We start from the raw sequence: 21352 nt of genomic DNA, 5'->3' as shown, positions 1-21352 counted from the left end.
AAGCTCAGAGAGCACCATGTACTGCATAGTTTTTGGACCCCGCCGAAGGGAGGTTTCAAGAGAAATATGTTGAAATAATCAGGATGGGGTTTTTTTTCAAGGCATAGACAATTGTTGCCAAGACTGCTGGCTCAGGCAGGCTCACTCTTGTAGCTGTGTTCAGAGAAGAGCAATTAAAATTAACAAAGGCCTGTAGACCAAAATATACGAAGAACGGCTACGGGACTTGGATTTGGCTAGTCTAAAGAAAAGAAGAAACAGGGGAGACATGATAGCAGTGTTCCAGTATCTGAGGGGCTGCCATAAAGAGGAGGGGGTCACATTATTCTCCAAAGCACCAGAGGGAAGGATGAGAAACAATGGTTGGAAACTAATCAAAGAGAGAAACAACCTGGAATTAAGGAGAAACTTCCTGACAGTGAGGACAATCAACTAGTGGAACAGTTTGCCACCAGAAATCGTGGGCGCTCTGTCACTGGAGATTTTTAAGAAGAGACTGGACAGTCACATGTCTAAGATGGTATAGGTTGTCCTGCTTGAACAGGGGGATGGACTAGAAGACCTCCAAGGTCCCTTCCAGCTCTATTCTATTCTATTCTATTCTATTCTATTCTATTCTATTCTATTCTATTCTATTCTATATTCTTATTCTATTCTATTCTTTTCCTATTCAATTCTATATTTCTATTCTATTCTATTATTTTCCTATTCAATTCTATATTTCTATTCTATTATTTTCCTATTCAATTCTATATTTCTATTCTATTCTATTCTATTCTATTCTATTCTATTCTATTCTATTCCACTTGGAATTGGATGACGTCATTTAAGCCCCGCCCATCCTCTCGAACATCACACTCTGTGCCCTGCCTCCTCCTTCCCTCTTGCTCGTCCCCCTCGGCTCGCCTCAGCCTAAACATCTGCGCGTGCGCGTCGGGGAACGCGGCTCCCAGTCTAGCGCGCGAGAAAGGAGAATGTTAATCCCGCGCGCGCAGGCGCCCTTGGCCTTTAAAAACCCACGCATGCGTGTTTTATTTGCGGTTTTGGGCGGGAACACTCCAGAGGTGAGAGCTACCTTCTAGAGCCCTGAGGAGAATTTGCATGCTTAGTATAAACTAATTTAAAACTAAATTAAATCCTCTTTTTTTTTTTTGAACATAGAAGCTCCCTCTCTGCCTTCTTGCCCCGGAAGGACAGGATTTCGAAACGAATCACCTCAGCAAATGCCTTTGCTTCCTTCATTAATCCGGTTTTTCATGGCCGAGAGAGAGAGAAAAAAAAAACTCCTTCCCAATTGGCAAATAAGGGAAGGAGGGAAAAAGTTAAACCTCGGGCTGCGTTCCGCGATCGCAGCTTTGCTTCCCTATCGGGGTCGCCTACCTGGGGATGATGGGTTATGATGTCCATGGGGAAGGTGATCTTGCCAGATTCCCTCCCGCTCCTCCGACATATACACATCCCGTGTTTTAATTTTTTGGTAAATCTTAATTCTATTTTCTCACGTTTTCTCACAAATCGCCCCCTTTTTTAGTGCCTTCGTCCCAGAGATTGATTTTATACTGGGGGGGGAGGGTTATAAAACCATCCAGAAAGTTGCTGACAGTGAAATGGGTGACATATCTTCTATAACATAGTTGGAAGGGACCTTGAAGGTGGTGGTAATAATAATAATAATAAAGATGAAGTTGGAAGGGACCTTGGAGGTCATCTAGTCCAACCCCCTGCTCAGGCAGAAAACCCTATACCATTTCAGACCAATGGCTGTCCAGCTTCTTCTTAAAAACTTCCAGTGTTGGAGCATTCACCACTTCTGGAGGCAGGTGGTTCCACTGGTTAATTGTTCTCACTTTCAGGAAGTTTCTCCTTAGTTCTAAGTTTGCTTCTCTCCTTGATGAGTTTCCATCCGTTGCTTCTTGTCCTGCCTTCAGGCGCAAGACAACCGCCTGCTCCAAGCAAGAATCTTTATTCCATTCTAGACAAAGGTGATCCAAATCTCCAACAAATAGGCAACCATTTGTCACCATGTTACACATTAAGAATGTTCTTCAGTTAGAACAGTGGTTCTCAACCTTTTTATACAGCGACCCTGCTCATAAGGACGCGCCGCACATGCGCGGTGGCGCCCCCATATGCGGCGTGCATGCGCGGCGCTGCCGCCCCCTGAGGGAAAAAAATGGCGGGTCGCGTTGTTTGGCGACCCCCATAAAATGTTGTTCGACCCCAAATGGGGTCGCGACCCAAAGGTTGAGAACCGCTGAGTTAGAATCATAGAATCTTAGGGCTAGGAGGGATCTTGGAGGTCTTCTAGTCCAACCCCTTGCCCATAGCAGGAGACCTTATTTCATCCGTTCAGTCTTGTTCCATTTGAGGGGCAGCCTCAAAGAAGAGGGAATTGACCTATTCTCCAAAGCATCTGAAGGCAGAAAAAGAAGCAACGGATGGAAACTTATCAAGGAGAGAAGCAACCTGGAACTAAGGAGACATTTCCTGACAATTGAAACAATCGATCCCGATGAAAAGCTTGCGCCCAGAAGTTGTGGGTGCTCCAACAATGGAGGTTTTCTAAAAGACTGGACAACCATTTGTTTGAAATGGTGTAGGATTTCCTGCTTGAACTGGGGGTTGGACTAGAAGACCTTCAAGGTCCCTTCCAACTACGTTATTCTCTTATTCTTCTACCTATTGCTTCCTGCCTTGCTTTAAGGTGCTTTGGAGAATAGATTGACCCCCTCTACTTTATAGCAGCCCTTTAGGTATCGGAAGATTGCTATCACATCACCCTTATTCTTTCTGTTCTTTAGACTAGCCATTCCCTGTTCCTGCAACATTCATTGTATGATTTAGCCTCCAGATTCTCCCAAAGCTTCCAATTAGAAGTTAAAAGACATATAAAATCATTTTTAAAAGTATAAAAATCTACCAATTGGTTGATGAGGCTTTACAAATAGCTGAGAAAAGAAGGAAAGCAAAAGACAAGAAAAAAAGGGAAAGATACGTCCAACTGAATGCAGATTTCCAGAGAATAGCAAGGAGAGATAAGAAGGTTTTAAATGGCAGAGCAAAGAAACAGGAAAGTAATAGAATGGGAAAGACTAAAGATTTCTTCAAGAAAATTGGCGATACCAATGGAACATTTTGTGCAAAGATCAGCATGATAAAGGACAAAAATAGCACCTAACAGAAGTAGAAGAGATTAAGAAGTGGCAAGAATACACAGAAGAACTATATGAGAATGGTCTTGTTTTCCCTGATAATCACAATGGTGTGATCACTGACTTCAAGCCAGATATCCCGCAGTGCAAAATCAACTAAACCTTAGGAAGCATTACTGACATCAAAGCTAGGCGATGGTATTCCAGCTGAGCTATTTAAAATCCTAAAAGAGAATGCTGTTAAAGTGCTGCACTCAATACACCTCCAAATTTGGAAAGCTCAACTGTGACCACAGGATTGGAAAAGAACAGTTCATGTTCCAATCCCAAAAAGGACAATGCTGAAGGATGATGAAACTACCGTACAATTGTGCTCATTTCACATGCTATCAAGGTTGCACTCAAAATCCTACAAGTTAGGCTTCAGTAGTATGTGAACCAGGAACTACCAGCTGGGATTTGAAGAGTCAGAGGAACTAGAGTTCAAATTGACAACATTTGCTGGATTATGGAGAAAGCAAGAGAGTTCCAGAAAAACATCTATCCCTGTTTCATTGACTATGCTAAAGCTTTTGATTGTGTGGATCAAAACAAATTGTGGCAAGTTGTTAAAGGGATGGGAGTGCCAACCTGTCTCCTGAGACACCTGCATGTGGGTCAAGAAGCAATTGGACATGGAGCAACTGATTGGCTCAGAATAGGGAAAGGAGTATGACAAGTGGTATATTGTTGCCCTTCTAATTTAACTTATACCAGTATGTAGAGTACATCATGCGAAATGCCAGGTAGAATGAATCACAAACCAGAATTGAGATTGCCAGGAAAAATATCAACAACCTCAGATATGCAGACGATAACATTTTAATGGCAGAAAGTGAAGAGACACTAAAGAGGCTCTTGTTAAGGGTGAAAGAGGAGAGTTCAAAAGTTGGCTTGAAACTCAACATTTAAAAAATCTTAAGATGGTTTCTGGTCCCATCACTTTCTGGCAAATTGAAGGGGAAGAAATGGAAGCAGTGACAGATTTTAATTTTCTTGTGCTCCAAGATCATTGCAGACGGGCTGCAGCCATGAAATTAAAAAAGGCTTGCTTCTTGGCAGGAAAGCTATGGCAAATCTAAACAAGATATTAAAAAGCAGAGACGTCACCTTGTCGACAAAGGTCGGTATAGTCAAAGCTATGGTTTTCCCAGTAGTACTGTTATGACTGTGAGAGTTGGAACATAAGAAAGGCTGAGCACTGAAGAATTGATGCTTCTGAATTGTGGTTCTGGAGAAGACTCCTGAGAGCCCCTTGGACTGCAAGGAGATCAAATCAGTCAATCCGAAAGGAATTCAACCCTGACTGTTGAAAGGACAGATATTGAAACTGAAGCTCAAATACCTTGGTTGCCAAATGAGAAGAGAGGACTTCTTGGAAAAGACCCTGATGTTGGGAAAGATGGAAGGCAAAAGGAGAAGAGGAGAACAGAGGATGGGGTGGTTAGATGGTGTCATCAACGCAATGAACGTGAATTTGGGCAAACTCCGGAAGACACTGGAGGACGGGGGCCTGACATGCTGTGGTCCAAGGGATTCCGAAGAGTTGGACATGACTTGGTGACTAAACAATTCACAAGGAGCAACTGTCCAGAATAGAAGTGGGCAATCTTAAGATATCTCCTATTTCCAGAGAGAATTTGCTAGCCAGAATTCACCAATGTCCACTGCAGTGCTGTCCCCACTCCTTCGGGGATATCTAGATTTTGCCTTGAAGCCTCACCAGAAACTCATACCTTACTGAACATTGTGTTTTTTATGACAATCTATTTGAATTATTAACTATGACCACAGACTAAGGGGTAACCTGTTAACAGACCTGGTCTTTGAAAGATGTAATGGTGCTCCTATTCTGAGATCATCCCTTGATTCAGCTGTCTTGAACAACTATCAATCAAGCTCCAACTTTTCCTGTAGAAAAATCCTTAGAAACTTAATATGCTGAGAAATATCTTCTCTGGAAACTTTTTTAACTCTTTTCTTCTTACATGTGTACCTTTTCAAAAAAAAAAACACTTCCCCCAGAAGTTCTATCTCGTATTTCATTCTTGTGTGTAGTTTCTTTGTGGTTTGTAAAAAATGTTTGCATACCCTAATATGTTTGATTATTGTAGTTCCTCGCTTATTCCTTACTGCCACATGAATAAAATTGGACTTACTGTACATCTTTCAAATAAACTAAAATACATTGAGAAAACTAACAATTTTCTTATTTTTGCAACAGAAGCAAGGAAAGCAACATTGTTTCAATATATTCACTTTGTCCAAATTATGTATTTCAGTAATGTTATTAGCTTGATTTGGAAACTTTTAGTACATAAATGTTGCATGAAGATAAATTCATTATAACATATACCAGGGGTAGGCAACCTCAGCTCTTTTATGACTCGTGGACTTCAACTCCCAGAATTCCTCAGCCAGCATGGACTCGTGGACTTCAGCTCCCAGAATTCATGAGCCAGCATGGGGGAACTATGGCCCCCTCGTGACTCGTGGACTTCAACTCCCAGAATTCCTGAGCCAGCCATGCTGAGGGGAAAGGGAGAGGTTTCCAAGCTGAGCCGTGCTGGCTCAGGAATTCTGGGAGCTGAAGTTCATAAGTCATAAAAGAGCCAAGGTTACCTACCTCTGACATATACAGATGATGTATCCTAATCACAAGTAGCCAACAGTATTTTAAGTAGTTACTTAGATTGTACAAAAGTAATGCATTTTTTTAAAACTACCTGGAAGCATGAAAACATGAAACTATAAAATTAAAGGGTTTCCCCATTTTTGCAAATCATTTATTTCAAATTAAGATATGCCGCTTTTTTTATTTTAGCTTTGAATGTTTACCCCCAAAAAATGATGTTTTCAACATTTAAAATATTTTCTTCCCTCTAGCTTGCCAAGTTAAGGAACACATTTCTGGCAAAATGTTCTACATGCAGCTGCTTATGAATAAGCGTGGGCCTTTGTCCAAGATATGGTTGGCTGCTCACTGGGATAAGAAAGTCACAAAGGCTCATATATTTGAATGCAATTTAGAAGCTACCATTGAAAAGATACTCTCCCCTAAGGTATGACTCTCAAAAATAATGTCCCCTATTTTTATTTAGCATTGGGTGTGGCATTGTAAATTAAGTTCTACAGCAGGACCTTGAGGATCTGGATATGTTTAGTCTTGCAAAAAAAAAAAAAAACCTAAAAAGGATTGTTATACCAAAGAAAGTCAAGATCTCTATCACCTCAGTATGTGAGATATAGAGTGACGTTTTTAAGTTACAGGAAGGCAGATTCTAGCTCAAAACGCTTCCTAACAATAGGAGCTGTTCAGTGATAGAACCAATTATCCCAAGTGATATTGAGCATATTTTCACTGGATATATATCAAGACACAAACCAAACAGCCAACTGTTAGGGATGTGTTAAATTGGGTTTTTGTGCTAAACAAGATCTTGGGCTCATTGGTCTAGATTACCCCTTTCAACCTCCGCAAATGGAGCCATTTTTAATTATTTAATTTTTATCCTGCCGTTATTACTTTGTAAGTAATTCAAGGCAGCAAACATTCCTAATACTCCCTCCTCCTCCTATTTTCCCCACAACAACAACAACTCAGTGAAGTGGGCTGAGAGAGTAATTGGCCTAAACTAAAGTCAATCCAGCTGGCTTTCATGCCTAAGGCAAGACTAGAATTCATTGTCCTCTGGTGATTGGCCCAAAGTTACCCAGCTAGCTTCATGCCTAAGGTAGGACTAGAACTCCCAGTTTCCTGGCGATTGGCCCAAAGTCACCCAGCGGGCTTTCATGCCTAAGGCGGGACTAGAACTCCCAGTCTCCTGGTGATTGGCCCAAGTCACCCAGCTAGCTTTCATGCCTAAGGCGGCACTAGAACTCCCAGTCTCCTGGTGATTGGCCCAAAGTCACCCAGCGGGCTTTCATGCCTAAGGCGGGACTAGAACTCCCAGTCTCCTGGTGATTGGCCCAAAGTCACCCAGCTAGCTTTCATGCCTAAGGCGGGACTAGAACTCCCAGTCTCCTGGTGATTGGCCCAAAGTCACCCAGCGGGCTTTCATGCCTAAGGTGGGACTAGAACTCCCAGTCTCCTGGTGATTGGCCCAAAGTCACCCAGCTAGCTTTCATGCCTAAGGCGGGACTAGAACTCCCAGTCTCCTGGTGATTGGCCCAAAGTCACCCAGCGGGCTTTCATGCCTAAGGCGGGACTAGAACTCCCAGTCTCCTGGTGATTGGCCCAAAGTCACCCAGCGGGCTTTCATGCCTAAGGCGGGACTAAAACTCCCAGTCTCCTGGTGATTGGCCCAAAAAGTCATTCAGCCAGCTTTCATGCCTGAGCACGACAAGATTAACCCAGTATTTCCTGAAAGTGATGCCCTCTCTTCCCATTTGGAGACCATCAGCTACTCTCTTAGACTTGTTTTAAGAAAAATGAGAATGAGGAGAAATACTCTTAATTCTGGTGTGATCTTTCGCGCTAATACTAGATAATACCAACTTTCCCCCCTCAGTTTAAAATTGCTCTTCGTACCTCGGGACACCTTTTGTTAGGAGTGGTGAAGATCTATCACAGAAAAACCAAGTATCTTTTGACAGATTGCAGTGAAGCCCTACTTAAAATGCAATCAACTTTTCAACCAGGTATGATTTTCCCCTACTTATTATTAATGATCAGCTTATTCATTGTAGCCTAAAGAAAGGGCTTTAGTTTTTGAAAACAAAAGAAGTGGTTTGCAAGGATTCAGGATTCATGAGATAATGCTTGGAAGGCAGTCTCAAGATCAGAATCAGAATAAAGCTGAAAGGAACCTTGGAGGCCTTCTACTCCAATGCCCTGCTAAAGCAGGAGACCCTATACCAGTGGTGGCGAACCTATGGCACGCGTGCCAGAGGCGGCACTCAGAGCCTTCTCTGTGGGCACTCGCGCCATGCCCTGGAGTTGGCAACCATCCTCTTCAACCAGCCGCCTGCTAACTCGCTGAGGTCCCACGTGGCCGGATGCATCCCAGCACCCATGCGCTCGCTGGCCTCTGTGTGTGGGGGCCGATGGTGTCAGGCAGTAGCTGCCCCGGCCCCTGCCTCACCTTGCCCTGCAACAATGGCACCCCCGCCCTGTCTTGCCTCGCCTCGCCTCGCCTCACCGCGCAAGATGAGCTTCCTGCCCACCGCCCTACCCGCCAGAGACGCCCTGGATTTCCCCCAACCCTGCCCAGCCCCCACAGGAGCAACATTGAACTGGCCTCGCCCACCCTGGCCACGCCCATCTATCTGCCATGACCACCGTAGCCACGCCCAGTGGGCCACGCCCATCCAGCACCCAGCAATACATAAGTGGGTTTTGGGTTGCAGTTTGGGCACTTGGTCTCTAAAAGGTTCGCCATCACTGCCCTATACCATTTCAGACAAGTGTTGGACCATGTAGAGACTGCAATTCTAAAAATCAAAGTAGAAGTAAATTCCAAAGATTACAATGGGGCTTATTTCTGAATAGTCATGTCCAGAATTGCACAAGTAGCAGAATATTTTTGTAATTGTATCATTATTCAGTTGACAAATCAAATAATATAATGATGATGATGATGATGATGATGATGATAATAATAATAATAATAATAATGATGATGATGATGATGTTTGGAAGGGACCTTGAAGGTCTTCTAGTCTAACCCCCTGCTCAGGCAGGAAACCATACCATTTCAGACAAATGGCTGTTTCACATCCTTTATAGCACGCCTTATTTTAATGGTAATAATAATAAAGTTGGAAGGGACCTTGGAGGTCTTCTAGTCTAACCCCCTGCTCAGGCAGGAAACCATACCATTTCAGACAAATGGCTGTTCAGTCTCTTTAAAAACCTCCACTGTTGGAGCGTTCACAACCTCTGGAGGCAAGTAGTTCCACTGATTAATTGTTCTGACTGTCAGGAAATTTCCCCTCAGTTCCAGGTTGTTTTTCTCTTTGATTAGTTTCCACCCGTTGCTTCTTGTCCTGCTTTCAGGTGCTTTGGAGAAGAGGTGGACCCTGTCGTCTTTGTGGCAGCCCCTCAAATATTAGAATATCATGTCACCCCAGTCTTTCTCTTCATTAAACTAGACATATCCAATTCCAGCAACCATTCCTTATATGTTCTAGCCTCCAGGCCCCTCATCATCTTTGTTGCTCTTCTCTGCACACTTTTCTGCCATCTAATTAATTTCTGTTGAATAGAATAGAGCTGGAAGGGACCTTGTACTAGGTGAAAGTTTAAAAAATGTGAGTGCATTTGCTGGATGCCCTCAAATACCTGTCCATTTTTATCTTGCAGGATGTATAAAGCTACATCATCCCACAGTTAATCTTATGTTGTGCATTTTTCTTCAGGGCTTGTTGACCTCCCTAAAGGAAATTCTGAGGCAAATTATGATGCCATCACATTACCTGAAGAGTTTCATGATTTTGATACCCAACTTCCAGACACGAAGTAAATATTTTCCCACATTTGTTTATTGCTAAGTATAGAACACGTGAAAAGGGAGTGAATACCCTCTGAATTCCCTTTTCTCATAGAATTACTCAAAACTTTATAGTAGAAAATATGCATGCTTCTACATTACAGGTGGTCCTCACGTTATGACCACAATTGAGCCCAAAATTTATGTTGCTGAGTGAAACATTTGTTAAGTGAGTTTTTGCCCCATTTTACGACTTTTCTTGTCACAGTTGTTAAGTGGATCACTTAGCAGTTAAGTTAATAACCTGGTCATTAAGTGAATCTGGCTCCTCCATGGACTTTGCTTTTCAGAAGATCACAAAAGCTAATCAGATGATCCCGGGACACTGCATCCGTCATAAATACGAACCAGTTGCTAAGCTTCTGAATTTTGATCCTGTGACCATGGGGATTGCTACAACTGTTGTGTGAAAAATGGTCACAAGTCCCTTTTTTCAGTGCCATTATAACTTTGAATGATCACTAAATGGACTGTTATAAGTCAAGGATTACCCGTACATGTGGAGGAACAAAATCACAATCCTCTTTCTCGGCTACAGGTAGTCCTTGACTTACAATCATTCATTTAGTGTCCATTCAAAGTTAACAAGGGCATTGGAAAAAAGTCACCTATGCCTGTTTTCCACCCTTATGATCATTGCAAATACATTCCCGTTGTCATGTGATCAAAATTCACATGACATTTGGCAACTGACTCATATTTACGACAGGAGTTTACGTGATCCCCTTTTGTCATCTTGTGACGAGCAATGTCAATGGGGAAGCCAGATTCGCTTAACAACATTGTTACTCACTGAACTACTGCAGCGATTCACTGAACACAACCGCGGCAAGGAAGTTTGTAAAATAGGGCAAAATTCACTTAACAACGGTCTCGGCAACAAGAATGTGGGGCTCAGTGGTGGTCATATGTCAAGGACTGTACTGCTGTACTGCTCTATAGTTCCTTTCCCATTATAGATTTTATTTTTTATGACAATGAATTTGAACTACTGTCTCTCCTTGCCTGGCAAATCCACAGTTCTATCTAGTTATAGTTCAGTGATGGCAAACCTTTTAGAGACCGAGTGCCCAAACCGTAACCCCAAACCCACTTATTTATAGCAAAGTGCCAGGGCCGCATCAGCATTGTGGTGCCCTTGGGGGGGGGGAGGCGCCTCTGAGTGCCGCCTCTGGCACACAAAAACTGGGGATGCAAAAATGGGCCGCTGTGCTGCAAAGCGCAAAAATGGCCGCCGCCGTGCCGCAGGGTGCTGTACCATGCAAGAATGGAGCAGGGCTCGTATCACGCAGGCACTAGCCCCACCCCATTTGCAGCGCGTGTGTGCTCGCGACCCCGTGCGCATGCACACATGTAAAATGCTTCCCCCTCCCTTTTCTTCCAGTCAACCAATCGACAAGGGTTGGTGACTTCTGCTCGACCACCTCTACTCGAGCTTGCTAGTCAGCCGCTTCGCCTCCTTTGTGCTGGGCGGGATTCCTGCTCCAGGTGGTGGTGGCGGCCTCATGGACCTGCTGCTGGCAGCGATGGTGCGCGTGCCAACAGAGAGGGCTCCAAGTGTCGCCTCTGGCACACGTGCCATAGGTTCGCCACCACTGTTATAGTTCATCTGTCACTTTAATACAGCTTTTCTCAGTGCGACTTTCCATTCTGCTCTCATTTCCCTCCCTCTCAGCATCCTGAATATCAAACAACTCTTATTTTCTATATAGTTACGACTTGATTGTAAGGGATCACTTCTCTGTTTTCAATCCACTTATTCAGGCTAGATTTACTATAGGTCAGAACAGCACAGAGAGCACTAGATTTCCTTCATGGAGATTCATTGGATTTTCTTAAACTTTTTCATAGTCCAGAGTAATGTTTTTACAATAATGATAGACCTGATAAAATACAGATAGTCTTCGACTTACAGCGGTTCATTTAGTGATCGCTTGAAGTTACAACAGCCCTGAAAAAAGTGACTTGTGACCGTTTTTAACACTTCTGGCTATTGAAGCATCCCCGTGATCACGTGATCAAAATTCAGAGGCTTGGCAACTGGCATGTACTTATGAAGGTTGCCCTGCCCCAGGGTCATGTGATCACTTTTTGCAACCTTCTTACAAAGAAAGTCAATGGGGAAACCATCTTTACTTAACAGCTGTGTTACTAACTTAACAGCTACAGTGATTCTCTTAATAACTATGGCAAAAAAAGATCATTAAAACTCATTAAACGAATGTCTCACTTAGCAACAGATATGTTGGGCCCAATTATGGTCATAAGTCGAGGACTACCTGTACATTGCTCATTTTTAATTCTTGAACTATATTTTTGGGATAAAGAAAGTTGAATGTAGTAACTGAAGCAGCCCTTGTTAGTTAATCTGTACTACTAAACATTTCTTAATCCTGCTATGGAGTAGTAAGTGAAGGGCAGTGGAAATGCAATTTAATTAGGACCAAATATATTAAAATATTATGTGGATATGTTTTCTGAATTAGCAAGTTGTGGTCCAGTTATGTAGCATCTCCTAAAATCCTTTATTTTTTTTAATTTTTTTAATAAATTTTATTTTATTCAAATACAAATAATACAACGCATATAAATAATATAAATACAACTCATAGAAGTCTAAATAAAAAAACAATATAAAAAATACAAATACTACAGTGCACCCACACCCCTGGAGACCATTTTTATTACCTATATTTCTTCTCATATAACAACTAACAATATACAGTATATTTCAATTTTGCCCTTATCCCCTCAAAAACAGCATATATTCTTGAGCAGGTTTATTCCCTTTGCCTTCTCCCAAAACTATTTTTATAAAATCATCCCATATTTCATTATTTTTTCTTTTCTAATAGGGCCATTGAGGTCGCTCAACATTTTACACTGCACCAGAGCAAAATTGAGGACATCACATTGACAGAATTTTATGGGCAGACTGTTCTCAGTGGTGTCAGTTTTGGTGAGTGAGGCCGCAGCTTTTTTCCCTCGTAAATCAAAATACAAAGGGTTTTTAATTTCATTTTCAAAAGTTGCATTCTGGGTTCAGTTTTTAATAAGCAACTGATTTTAACTTGCTGCAAAGTATTCTATGTCCGAGATATATAAACATAGCTGAGTCATGCATATGTATCTCTCACAGATGACGAAATTGAAATTCCGAGGCACGGTAACTTTTTCAGTGACAGTTTAATAAATAGTTCCAACAGTCTCTTGGCTGATCATAGTTCTTTGAATTTAACTGGAGACAAAATGGCACTAGGGTATGATGGATTTGGAGATGAAGGAGCTGGAAGAGATATGATTGGTAAGTATGAACAAAATCCAGTCTGACTATAGCTGACCAGTAGACTTTCTGAGTTATCCCAAAAGTTTAGTACGTTTGTTATGTTCTAGTAAAGCTTTTTGCATTTTTCTACATAGTCCTCAACTTACAATCACAACTGAGCCCAACATTTCTGTTGCTAAGCAAGGCAGTTGCTAAGTGAGTCGTACTCCATTTTACATCCTTTTGCCATAGTTCTTAAGCAAATCACTGCAGTTGTTAACTGAATCATGTGGTCATTAAGCAGATCTGGTTTTCCCCATTGACTTCACTTGTTAGAAGCTGGGTGGGAAAATCTCAAAAGTTGATCCCATGACTTGGGCTAGAGCAGTGTTTCTCAACCTTGACAATTTTAAGGCATGTGGACTTCAACTCCCAGAATTCCACAGCCAGCAATGCTGGCTGTGGAATTCTGGGAGTTGAAGTCCATATGTCTTAAAATTGTCAAGGTTGAGAAATACTGGGCTAGAGTAACTGTCATAAATACATGCCAGTTGCCCAGTGCCCGAATTTTGATATTGCGATGATGGGGATGCTGCAACAGTCAGCATAAATTGTGAGAACTGGTCATCAGTTGCTTTTTTTCAATGTCATTGTAACTTCAAACAATCACTAAACAAATTGTTGTAAGTCTAGGTCTAGGATTACCTGTATAAAATATGTAGTTATGTACATAAAAATAGTTTTTATTTTATGTACTATAATTATTTTCTTAAGATGATGTTCTTGGAACTGACCAGAATGGCCTCCTTGCAATATTTGACATGGAAGAGGAACTTCTTTTACCCAACAAAGATCCAGTTGATAACAGAAAAAGTAAGTTTATAGCTGCTTTACTTTAAACTGTTTTACTAGTGTGAATAATGCTTCTAGAAATTAAACTTCGAGACACATAACTATATTAGTTTGTATCTGCAAATACAATGTTGTAGTTTATTGTATTTTAATGTTAAGTGTGTTTATTATGGCATAAACTCTCATAGAATCAGCTTGTTCGTATGTGTAAGTTGTTATTTTTACTTATAAATTACTATGAAGAAAAAAAACTTGATAGTAAATAAGATTAGAATAAGTGAAAAGCAAAAAAAGCCTAATTCTGTGGCAATTTCTGTATAACATTTTTTTAACAATAAGAAAATTAGCTATTCATATCAACAATAATTAAGCACGATCATCATAAAACCATAAATAAAGTTAAAGATTTTAATTCAGCCCTGAATAGATGCAGTCATATTTCTTGATTAGTTCTAATTCAACAGATGCATGCAAGGTTTTTTTTTTCCTTAAAGTTCCTTTGAGTTTCTTCAGTGAGAAAACCTAGTACAAAATTGTTGCGTTTACTAGCAAAAGTTTTGCTTCTACTGGAAGCCATTTTTCCATCCTACGGCTTTGAAATTGATTTGCAATAAAACAGATGAAATCCAGAATCAAAACACAGAGCAACAGAATGTCTGAAAAACATAAGGCAGCAATATTTTAATAATACTGAAGCCAACTTAAATCACTCAGGTTTCAAGACCCAACACTGGTATGTGAAGGACACAAATTTCCAGAGGGATCTCCACAGCATGGCCACTGCTGTGAAAAAGGACATGCTCTTAGCCACACGGTCATAAGAAAATTATTGTACATGGCCCAGAGTCATTTCTTGTGAGAGAAGAGAGAGAAAAAGAGACAGCGGAGAGGAAAAAAGTGATAGAGATGGGAGAGAGAAAATGAGATAGACAGACAGACAGACAGAAAACATGATTGACGGAACAAAAAAAAAGATAGATAGATAGATAGATAGATAGATAGATAGATAGATAGATAGATAGATAGATAGATAGATAGATAGATAGATAAAAATGAATTCATAGATTGATAGATGATAAATAAATATAGATAGAAATGAATTCATAGATTAATAGATAGATAGATAGATAGATAGATAGATATGAATTCATAGCTTGATAGATGATAGATAGATAGATAGATAGATAGATAAAAATGAATTCATAGATTGATAGATGATAAATAAATATAGATAGAAATGAATTCATAGATTAATAGATAGATAGATAGATAGATAGATATGAATTCATAGCTTGATAGATGATAGATAGATAGATAGATAGATAAAAATGAATTCATAGATTGATAGATGATAGATAAATAGATAGATAGAAATGAATCCATAGATAGATAGATAGATAGATAGATATGAATTCATAGCTTGATAGATGATGATGATAGATAGATAGATAGAAATGAATTCATAGATTGATAGATGATGATAGATAGATAGATAGATAGATAGATAGATAGATAGATAGATAAAAATGTTCATAGATTGATAGATGATGATGATGATAGATAGAAATGAATTCATAGATTGATAGATGATGATAGATAGATAGATAGATAGATAGATAGATAGATAGATAGATAGATAGATAGATAGATACTGTAGATAGATAAAAATGAATTCATAGATTGATAGACAGATAGACAGACAGACAGGAAAAAATAATAGGTACAATTGATTCCATTCTTTTAGTCTTGAATCAAGAAAATATCTCTGCAAGACATTTAGGTTATTAAGTCCCAAACAGGCTAAACCTGAAGGTGAGCTCCACTGAATTCTCTTGCTGAACAGAAATTGGACTCAGTGACCTGAATCATACTCCTGACTCTGTGACTGTCTGAATCAGCAGGACCTACTTTTGATCTGGACCAGGCTGCATCTAAACATAAAACACGAAATCACCAACTTAATGAAACAACGTTGTTGTGCAATGAGGAGGACGGCTTTGTTCTTTGTCCTATTGTTGATTCAGGTTAGAATTATTTGTTTCTGTCGTGAATAAAAATGCAATATAGAAGTGATGGCAAATCCAGAATACAGTAGCATTTCATTGTAAACAGTTTTTTCAATAGAAGTGGTCATCTCTTAGTCTTCCTTATTTTCTAAAAAGGATTGTCCTTCCATTACATTCATTCATTCGTTTATTTATTCACAGTATTTGCCTACTGCCTAAAACCAAATTCTAAGCAGCTTACAAAACTTACATACAAAACACAGCTCAAAATAAAATATAATTGATTACAATAATAAATCTAAATCTAATTGTCCAGTTTTTAGCTGTTAAAGTAAGCCAGCTGAAGAACACAAGACTTACTGGAAATCTATTTTATTGTTAAAGAGCATATCAGAACCTTGAAAACCTGAAATGGTATAGGGTTTCCTGTCTGAGCAGGGGGTTGGACTAGAAGACCTCCAAGGTCCCTTCCAACTCTGTTATTCTATTCTATTCTATTCTATTCTATTCTATTCATCTATATCCTATCCTGCTCTATCCAACCCTGCTCCTATTCTATTCTATTCCATTCCATATTTTCTATTCTATTCCATTCCATTCTATTCCATTCCACATTTTCTATTCTAATTCTATTCTATTCTAGTCTAGTCTAGTCTATTCTATTCTATTCTATTCATCAATATCCTATCCAGCTCTATCCTACCCTGCTCCTATTCTATTCTATTCCATTCCATTCCATTCCATATTTTCTATTCTATTCCATTCCATTCCATATTTTCTATTCTATTCCATTCCATTCTATTCCATTCCATATTTTCTTTTCTATTCTATTCTATTCTATTCTATTCTATTCTATTCTATTCATCAATATCCTATCCAGCTCTATCCTACCCTGCTCCTATTCTATTCTATTCCATTCCATTCCATTCCATATTTTCTATTCTATTCCATTCCATTCTATTCCATTCCATATTTTCTTTTCTATTCTATTCTATTCTATTCTATTCTATTCTATTCTATTCTATTCTATTCTATTCTATTCTATTCTATTCTATTCTATTCATCTATATCCTATCCGGCTCTATCCTACCCTGCTCCTATTCTATTCTATTCTGTTCTATTCTATTCTATTCTATTCTATTCTATTCTATTCTATTCTATTCTATTCCATTCCATTCTATTCTATTCCATTCCATTCCATTCCATTCCATATTTTCTATTCTATTCCATTCCATTCATTCCATATTTTCTATTCTATTCTATTCTATTCTATTCTATTCTATTCTATTCTATTCTATTCTATTCTATTCTATTCTATTCTAAACTAGGCCTCCACACAGAGAACCGGTTGTTCACATATTTGAATCCCACCACTGATGTTTGTATTACCTGCTTAGCACTCCCTGGTTGGCATGTAACGTGTCGTTTCTGAATGTGTCTTGTATCTAGCTCTCCTAAAGAAACAAAGAAGTAAAAGGAAAAGGAAGTTACTTGTTGACGCAGTGAAGCAGCTCAGCAAAGCCACCATGCAAAAGCAGCTTACAAGTTACACGGATACACTAACCGCCTTGCATATTGCACCTCCAACAAGGAAGCTGATGATTTTACAAGAGTTGGGTAGTGTAGATAAACTTCTGACCAGACCCACCCAACCTTGCTTTAGTGAAGATCTGCAGAGGGTAACAAATTTACGGCCTTATATGCTCTTTTCGTTATCGCTATATAACACAAACTAAGCATGTGTAAACCTTTACCATCCTAGATGGTTTCATAGATTTAAATGTTGGGTGGAGGGCAGGTGAAGGACCAAGTGAAGAGCCTCTCATAATGGTGGCTTATTTGCTACTTTGGGTGAGTGGGGAGTTCTTTTGTGCCTTCAACACAGTTTTTGACTCCTGGTGAACCCCTGGACTAGTTCCTACAGGTTTTTTTGGAAAAGTTTTTTAAAAATAGTTTGCCATTGCCTCCTTCCCAGGGCAGAGAGAAAGGGACTGGACCAAGATCACCCAGCTGGCTTTATGTCTAAGGCAGGACTAGAACTCAGTCACCCTGTTTTTAGCCTGATGTCTTAACTCACAGGTGTCAAACTTGCGACGTCACGTGACGTGTCACGACGTATCGCGACTATTTTCCCCATTGCCGGTAATGGGGTGGGCACAGTTTTGGCGTGATGCATCTGGCCCACGGGCCGGCAGTTTGACACCCCTGCCTTAACTGCCACATCAAACTCTCTTCAGTTACAGAGAGTCAAAATTAAAAGCGGATTCTTAAGGGCTACTTATGGGATTCCCTGGGCATCTAATTAGATTGTTGTTGTTAACTGCGAAGTCGTGTCCGACCCATCGCTACCCCATGGACAATGTTCCTCCAGGTCTTCCTGTCCTCTACCATCTTCTGGAGTCCATTTAAGTTCACGCCTCCTGCTTCAGTGACTCCATTCAGCCACCTGATTCTCTGTCGTCCCCTTCTTCTATTGCCTTCCATCTTTCCTAGCATTAGGCCCTTCTCCAGTGAGTCTAATTAGATCAGTGCTTCTCAAATAGTGGGGCGGGCCCCCCAGGGGAGGCGCAAGGCTCCGTAAAGGGGGGCTCGTTTGACCTTGGCAAATACTGTCATATTGGACGCACGTGACACACGCAAAGGACCTGATTGGATAGACAGTCGCGCGGGGGGGCGCAAAATGTTTTCTTCTTCCTAGGGGGGCATGACAGAAAATAATTGAGAAGCACTGAATTAGATACTGTGGGAAAAATGACACAGACCTTTAATCTTATACACCACCATTTTTATGTCCTTGAAGTACTGCCAAATATTGGGCCTCTGCCAAGAAATGGATGTCTAATTCAGAGGCCTCTGAACGTGGCAATTTTAAGACTTGTGGACTTCAAGTCCCAAAATTCCCCAATCGATTGAAATTTGCAAGTCTTAAAGTTACCACGCTTGGAGACCAAAATGTAACTGATGAATACTAACAGTGATAGTTAGTGTTTAATGATCAGGACTGGTGATTGCCCTTTGCTGGGAGAGCAATTAAAGCCTCACAAGATGTGAATACATCAGTAAATATAAACATGAAATATCCAACAATCTGACCGCTCCATCGTAATTCAGGTAGGTCAGGGGTCTTCAAACTTGGCCCTTTTGTGGACTGGCTGAGGAATTCTGGGAGTTGAAGTCCACAAGTCATAAAAGGGCCAGGTTTGAAGAGGTAGGTGGTCTATGTTTCAGGCTTTCTGCCTGGTTTAACTTCATATACATCAAATATGTCTGTTAGATATATATCCTGCCTTTTATTCAGGAGTTCAAGGCAGTATATTGTATTCTCTTCTCCCATTTTTCACAGCACTCTGAGGTAGATTTAGCTAAGAGCAGTGATTGGCCCAATGTCACTTCCATGGCTGAGGACGGTACTCTGTACAATTAAAATATAGGTAGTCCTCAACTTACAACCAAAACTGAGTCCAAAGTTTCTGTTGCTCAGCGAGGCAGTTCTTGTGATTTTTTTTACCTCATTTTACGACCTTTCTTACCACCGTTGCTAAGTCAATCACTGCTGTTGTTAAGTTAGTAACACAGTTGTTAAGTGAATTTAATTCCCCATTGACTTTGCTTGTCAGAAGGTCGCAAAATGTGACCCCGGGACACTGTAACCGTCATAAGTATGAGTCAGTTGCCAAGTGTCTGAACTTTTATCACCTGACCAAGGTCCTATGTTTGAAAAATGGTCATTAAGTCACACCGATGTAACTTCAAATGATCACTAAATGAGCTGTACAGTCGTGGCCAAAATTGTGGAAACCGTTTGGGAAAAGTGTACAGTAGAAATGCCAACTTTGGTTACGTTTCCACCCATTTTTCTTCTAATTTCTTTATAACTGTAGCCTTGTTCACTTAATAATACTATTTTACATCGCTTTCTGGGCGAGCGGTCAACTCTTTGCACCATGACTTTAATTTTATTACGTTTTACAAGCTCACTAAAGGAAAGAACACAAAAAAGCCCAACCAACTGGATAGCCATCACATAATAACACACTGATCAATGTCCTCCTCTCAGCTTCAATACAGGATGCCGATAACTGGATCCTACTGTGATCTGATTGGCTCATTGGCAAAACAACATGATACCTGATTGGCTTTCTAAACGCTCATGCTCATTGGCTACCATCGGATGAAGGAAAGTTACCTGAGCAAGTTGTGCTTCCTTTTTCTGGTTATTTGGCCAGAATTTTTCATAGAATACAGTACAGATAATTGAACAAACTTTATTGCATTGCATTCTTGATTAAATTATCTTTCCATTGATATATAATTTTATGGTACTACTCCAAAAAAAAAGTGGCATTATTAGCCATCCAACTTCAAAAATACACTTTTCCCAAAAGGTTTTCACAGTTTTGGCCACTACTGTAAGTTGAAGGCAACCTGTATAGTCCTTTTTCCAAATCACATCATGTTCACATGCCAGGAGATAATTGGGTTTTTTTTTTTTCCTTCCTGTTTTAGTATAGTCTTGGCATTTCACATGCTTCTCCCAGCATAGTCAATGGTTATAGTCTAGCACATGGGTCCCCAACCCCAGTCCATGGATCGGTACCAGGTCATGGCATGTCAGCAACCAGGCCGCACAAACAAGCAGAGCCCTATCCTCGAGATGCAGGCAGCACACAAAACCACACACCCTCCAGTGCGCAGAAAAACCACTCTCTAGAACCGATCCCTGGTGCCCAAAAGGTTGGGGACCTCTGGTCTAGCAGCAAACTAATTGATGGATTCCTGGAGCAAACTGTTTCTAAATTGATCGGGCTGATAGAGAGAGCACTTTGTAGAGCAATAAAGGGCTTCTTGGCAACGCTAAAAAAAAAAAAATTACAGCTCACGTGAAGGCTCACATTTGAAATAACTTGACAGCTCTATACCTAGACAATATATTTAATTATGAATTAAACGCTGCTGAGTAGCCATAGAAAGCTTTCTGTAGCAACAAATAGCTCAAACAATGTTAAGACTTATCAAATTGCCTCATGTTAGTTTGTGGGGTTTTTTTTGCAGCTGTTTGCTAAATGTCTCAAGAATGGAAGAAAAAAATGGCAACAAGAGACTGAAGAAAGAAGCAAACAACAAAGTGCCCAAGGCAGGACTTTAGGTTTTTTTCCCCCCTATAACTCTTTAATATCATTATAGGTAGTCCTTGACTTATGACCACAACTGAACCCAAAATTTCTGTTGCTAAGCAGTTGTTAAGTTAGTAACTTGGTTAGGTAAGATAAGATAAGGTAAGATAACCTTTATTGTCATTTTTTTTACTGTGGGCACAATGGCACACATCAAAAATGAAATTTAGTTGCCCGCTTTCAAAGTGAGACACATGACGCACACCTAAACTTACTATGAACAACATATGTATAGACCCACATCCCTACATATACGTAGCAAATAAATATTAAATACTGTCCATCTTGAATATATAACGGTTGTTAAGTGAATCTGGCTTCCCCATTGATTTTAGTTATCAGGAGGTCTCAAAAGGTGACCCCAGGACACTGC

The 21352-nt window shown here is 40.2% G+C and overlaps 1 protein-coding gene across 1 annotated transcript in view; it reads left to right on the top strand.

The window, feature by feature from the left end:
- Positions 1-1054: 1054 nt before the first annotated feature.
- RAD21L1 (RAD21 cohesin complex component like 1) overlaps positions 1055-21352 on the top strand; it is a 31517-nt gene continuing 11219 nt past the window's right edge. The window contains exons 1-10 of the mRNA XM_039364785.1: positions 1055-1064; positions 6078-6253; positions 7703-7832; positions 9552-9651; positions 12538-12641; positions 12822-12986; positions 13722-13820; positions 15698-15823; positions 17255-17484; positions 20858-20939. Coding sequence (XP_039220719.1) covers positions 6110-6253; positions 7703-7832; positions 9552-9651; positions 12538-12641; positions 12822-12986; positions 13722-13820; positions 15698-15823; positions 17255-17484; positions 20858-20939 — 1180 coding nt within the window. The 5' untranslated portion in view covers positions 1055-1064; positions 6078-6109. The remainder of the gene's footprint in view (positions 1065-6077; positions 6254-7702; positions 7833-9551; positions 9652-12537; positions 12642-12821; positions 12987-13721; positions 13821-15697; positions 15824-17254; positions 17485-20857; positions 20940-21352) is intronic.

This window comes from Crotalus tigris, unplaced genomic scaffold (assembly GCF_016545835.1).
Source record: "Crotalus tigris isolate CLP2741 ecotype Arizona unplaced genomic scaffold, ASM1654583v1 scf7180000019844.519500, whole genome shotgun sequence".
Taxonomy (NCBI): Eukaryota; Metazoa; Chordata; class Lepidosauria; order Squamata; family Viperidae; genus Crotalus; species Crotalus tigris.
Note: the sequence above shows the minus strand (reverse complement) of the source record. Positions and strands in the feature narration are given on the sequence as shown.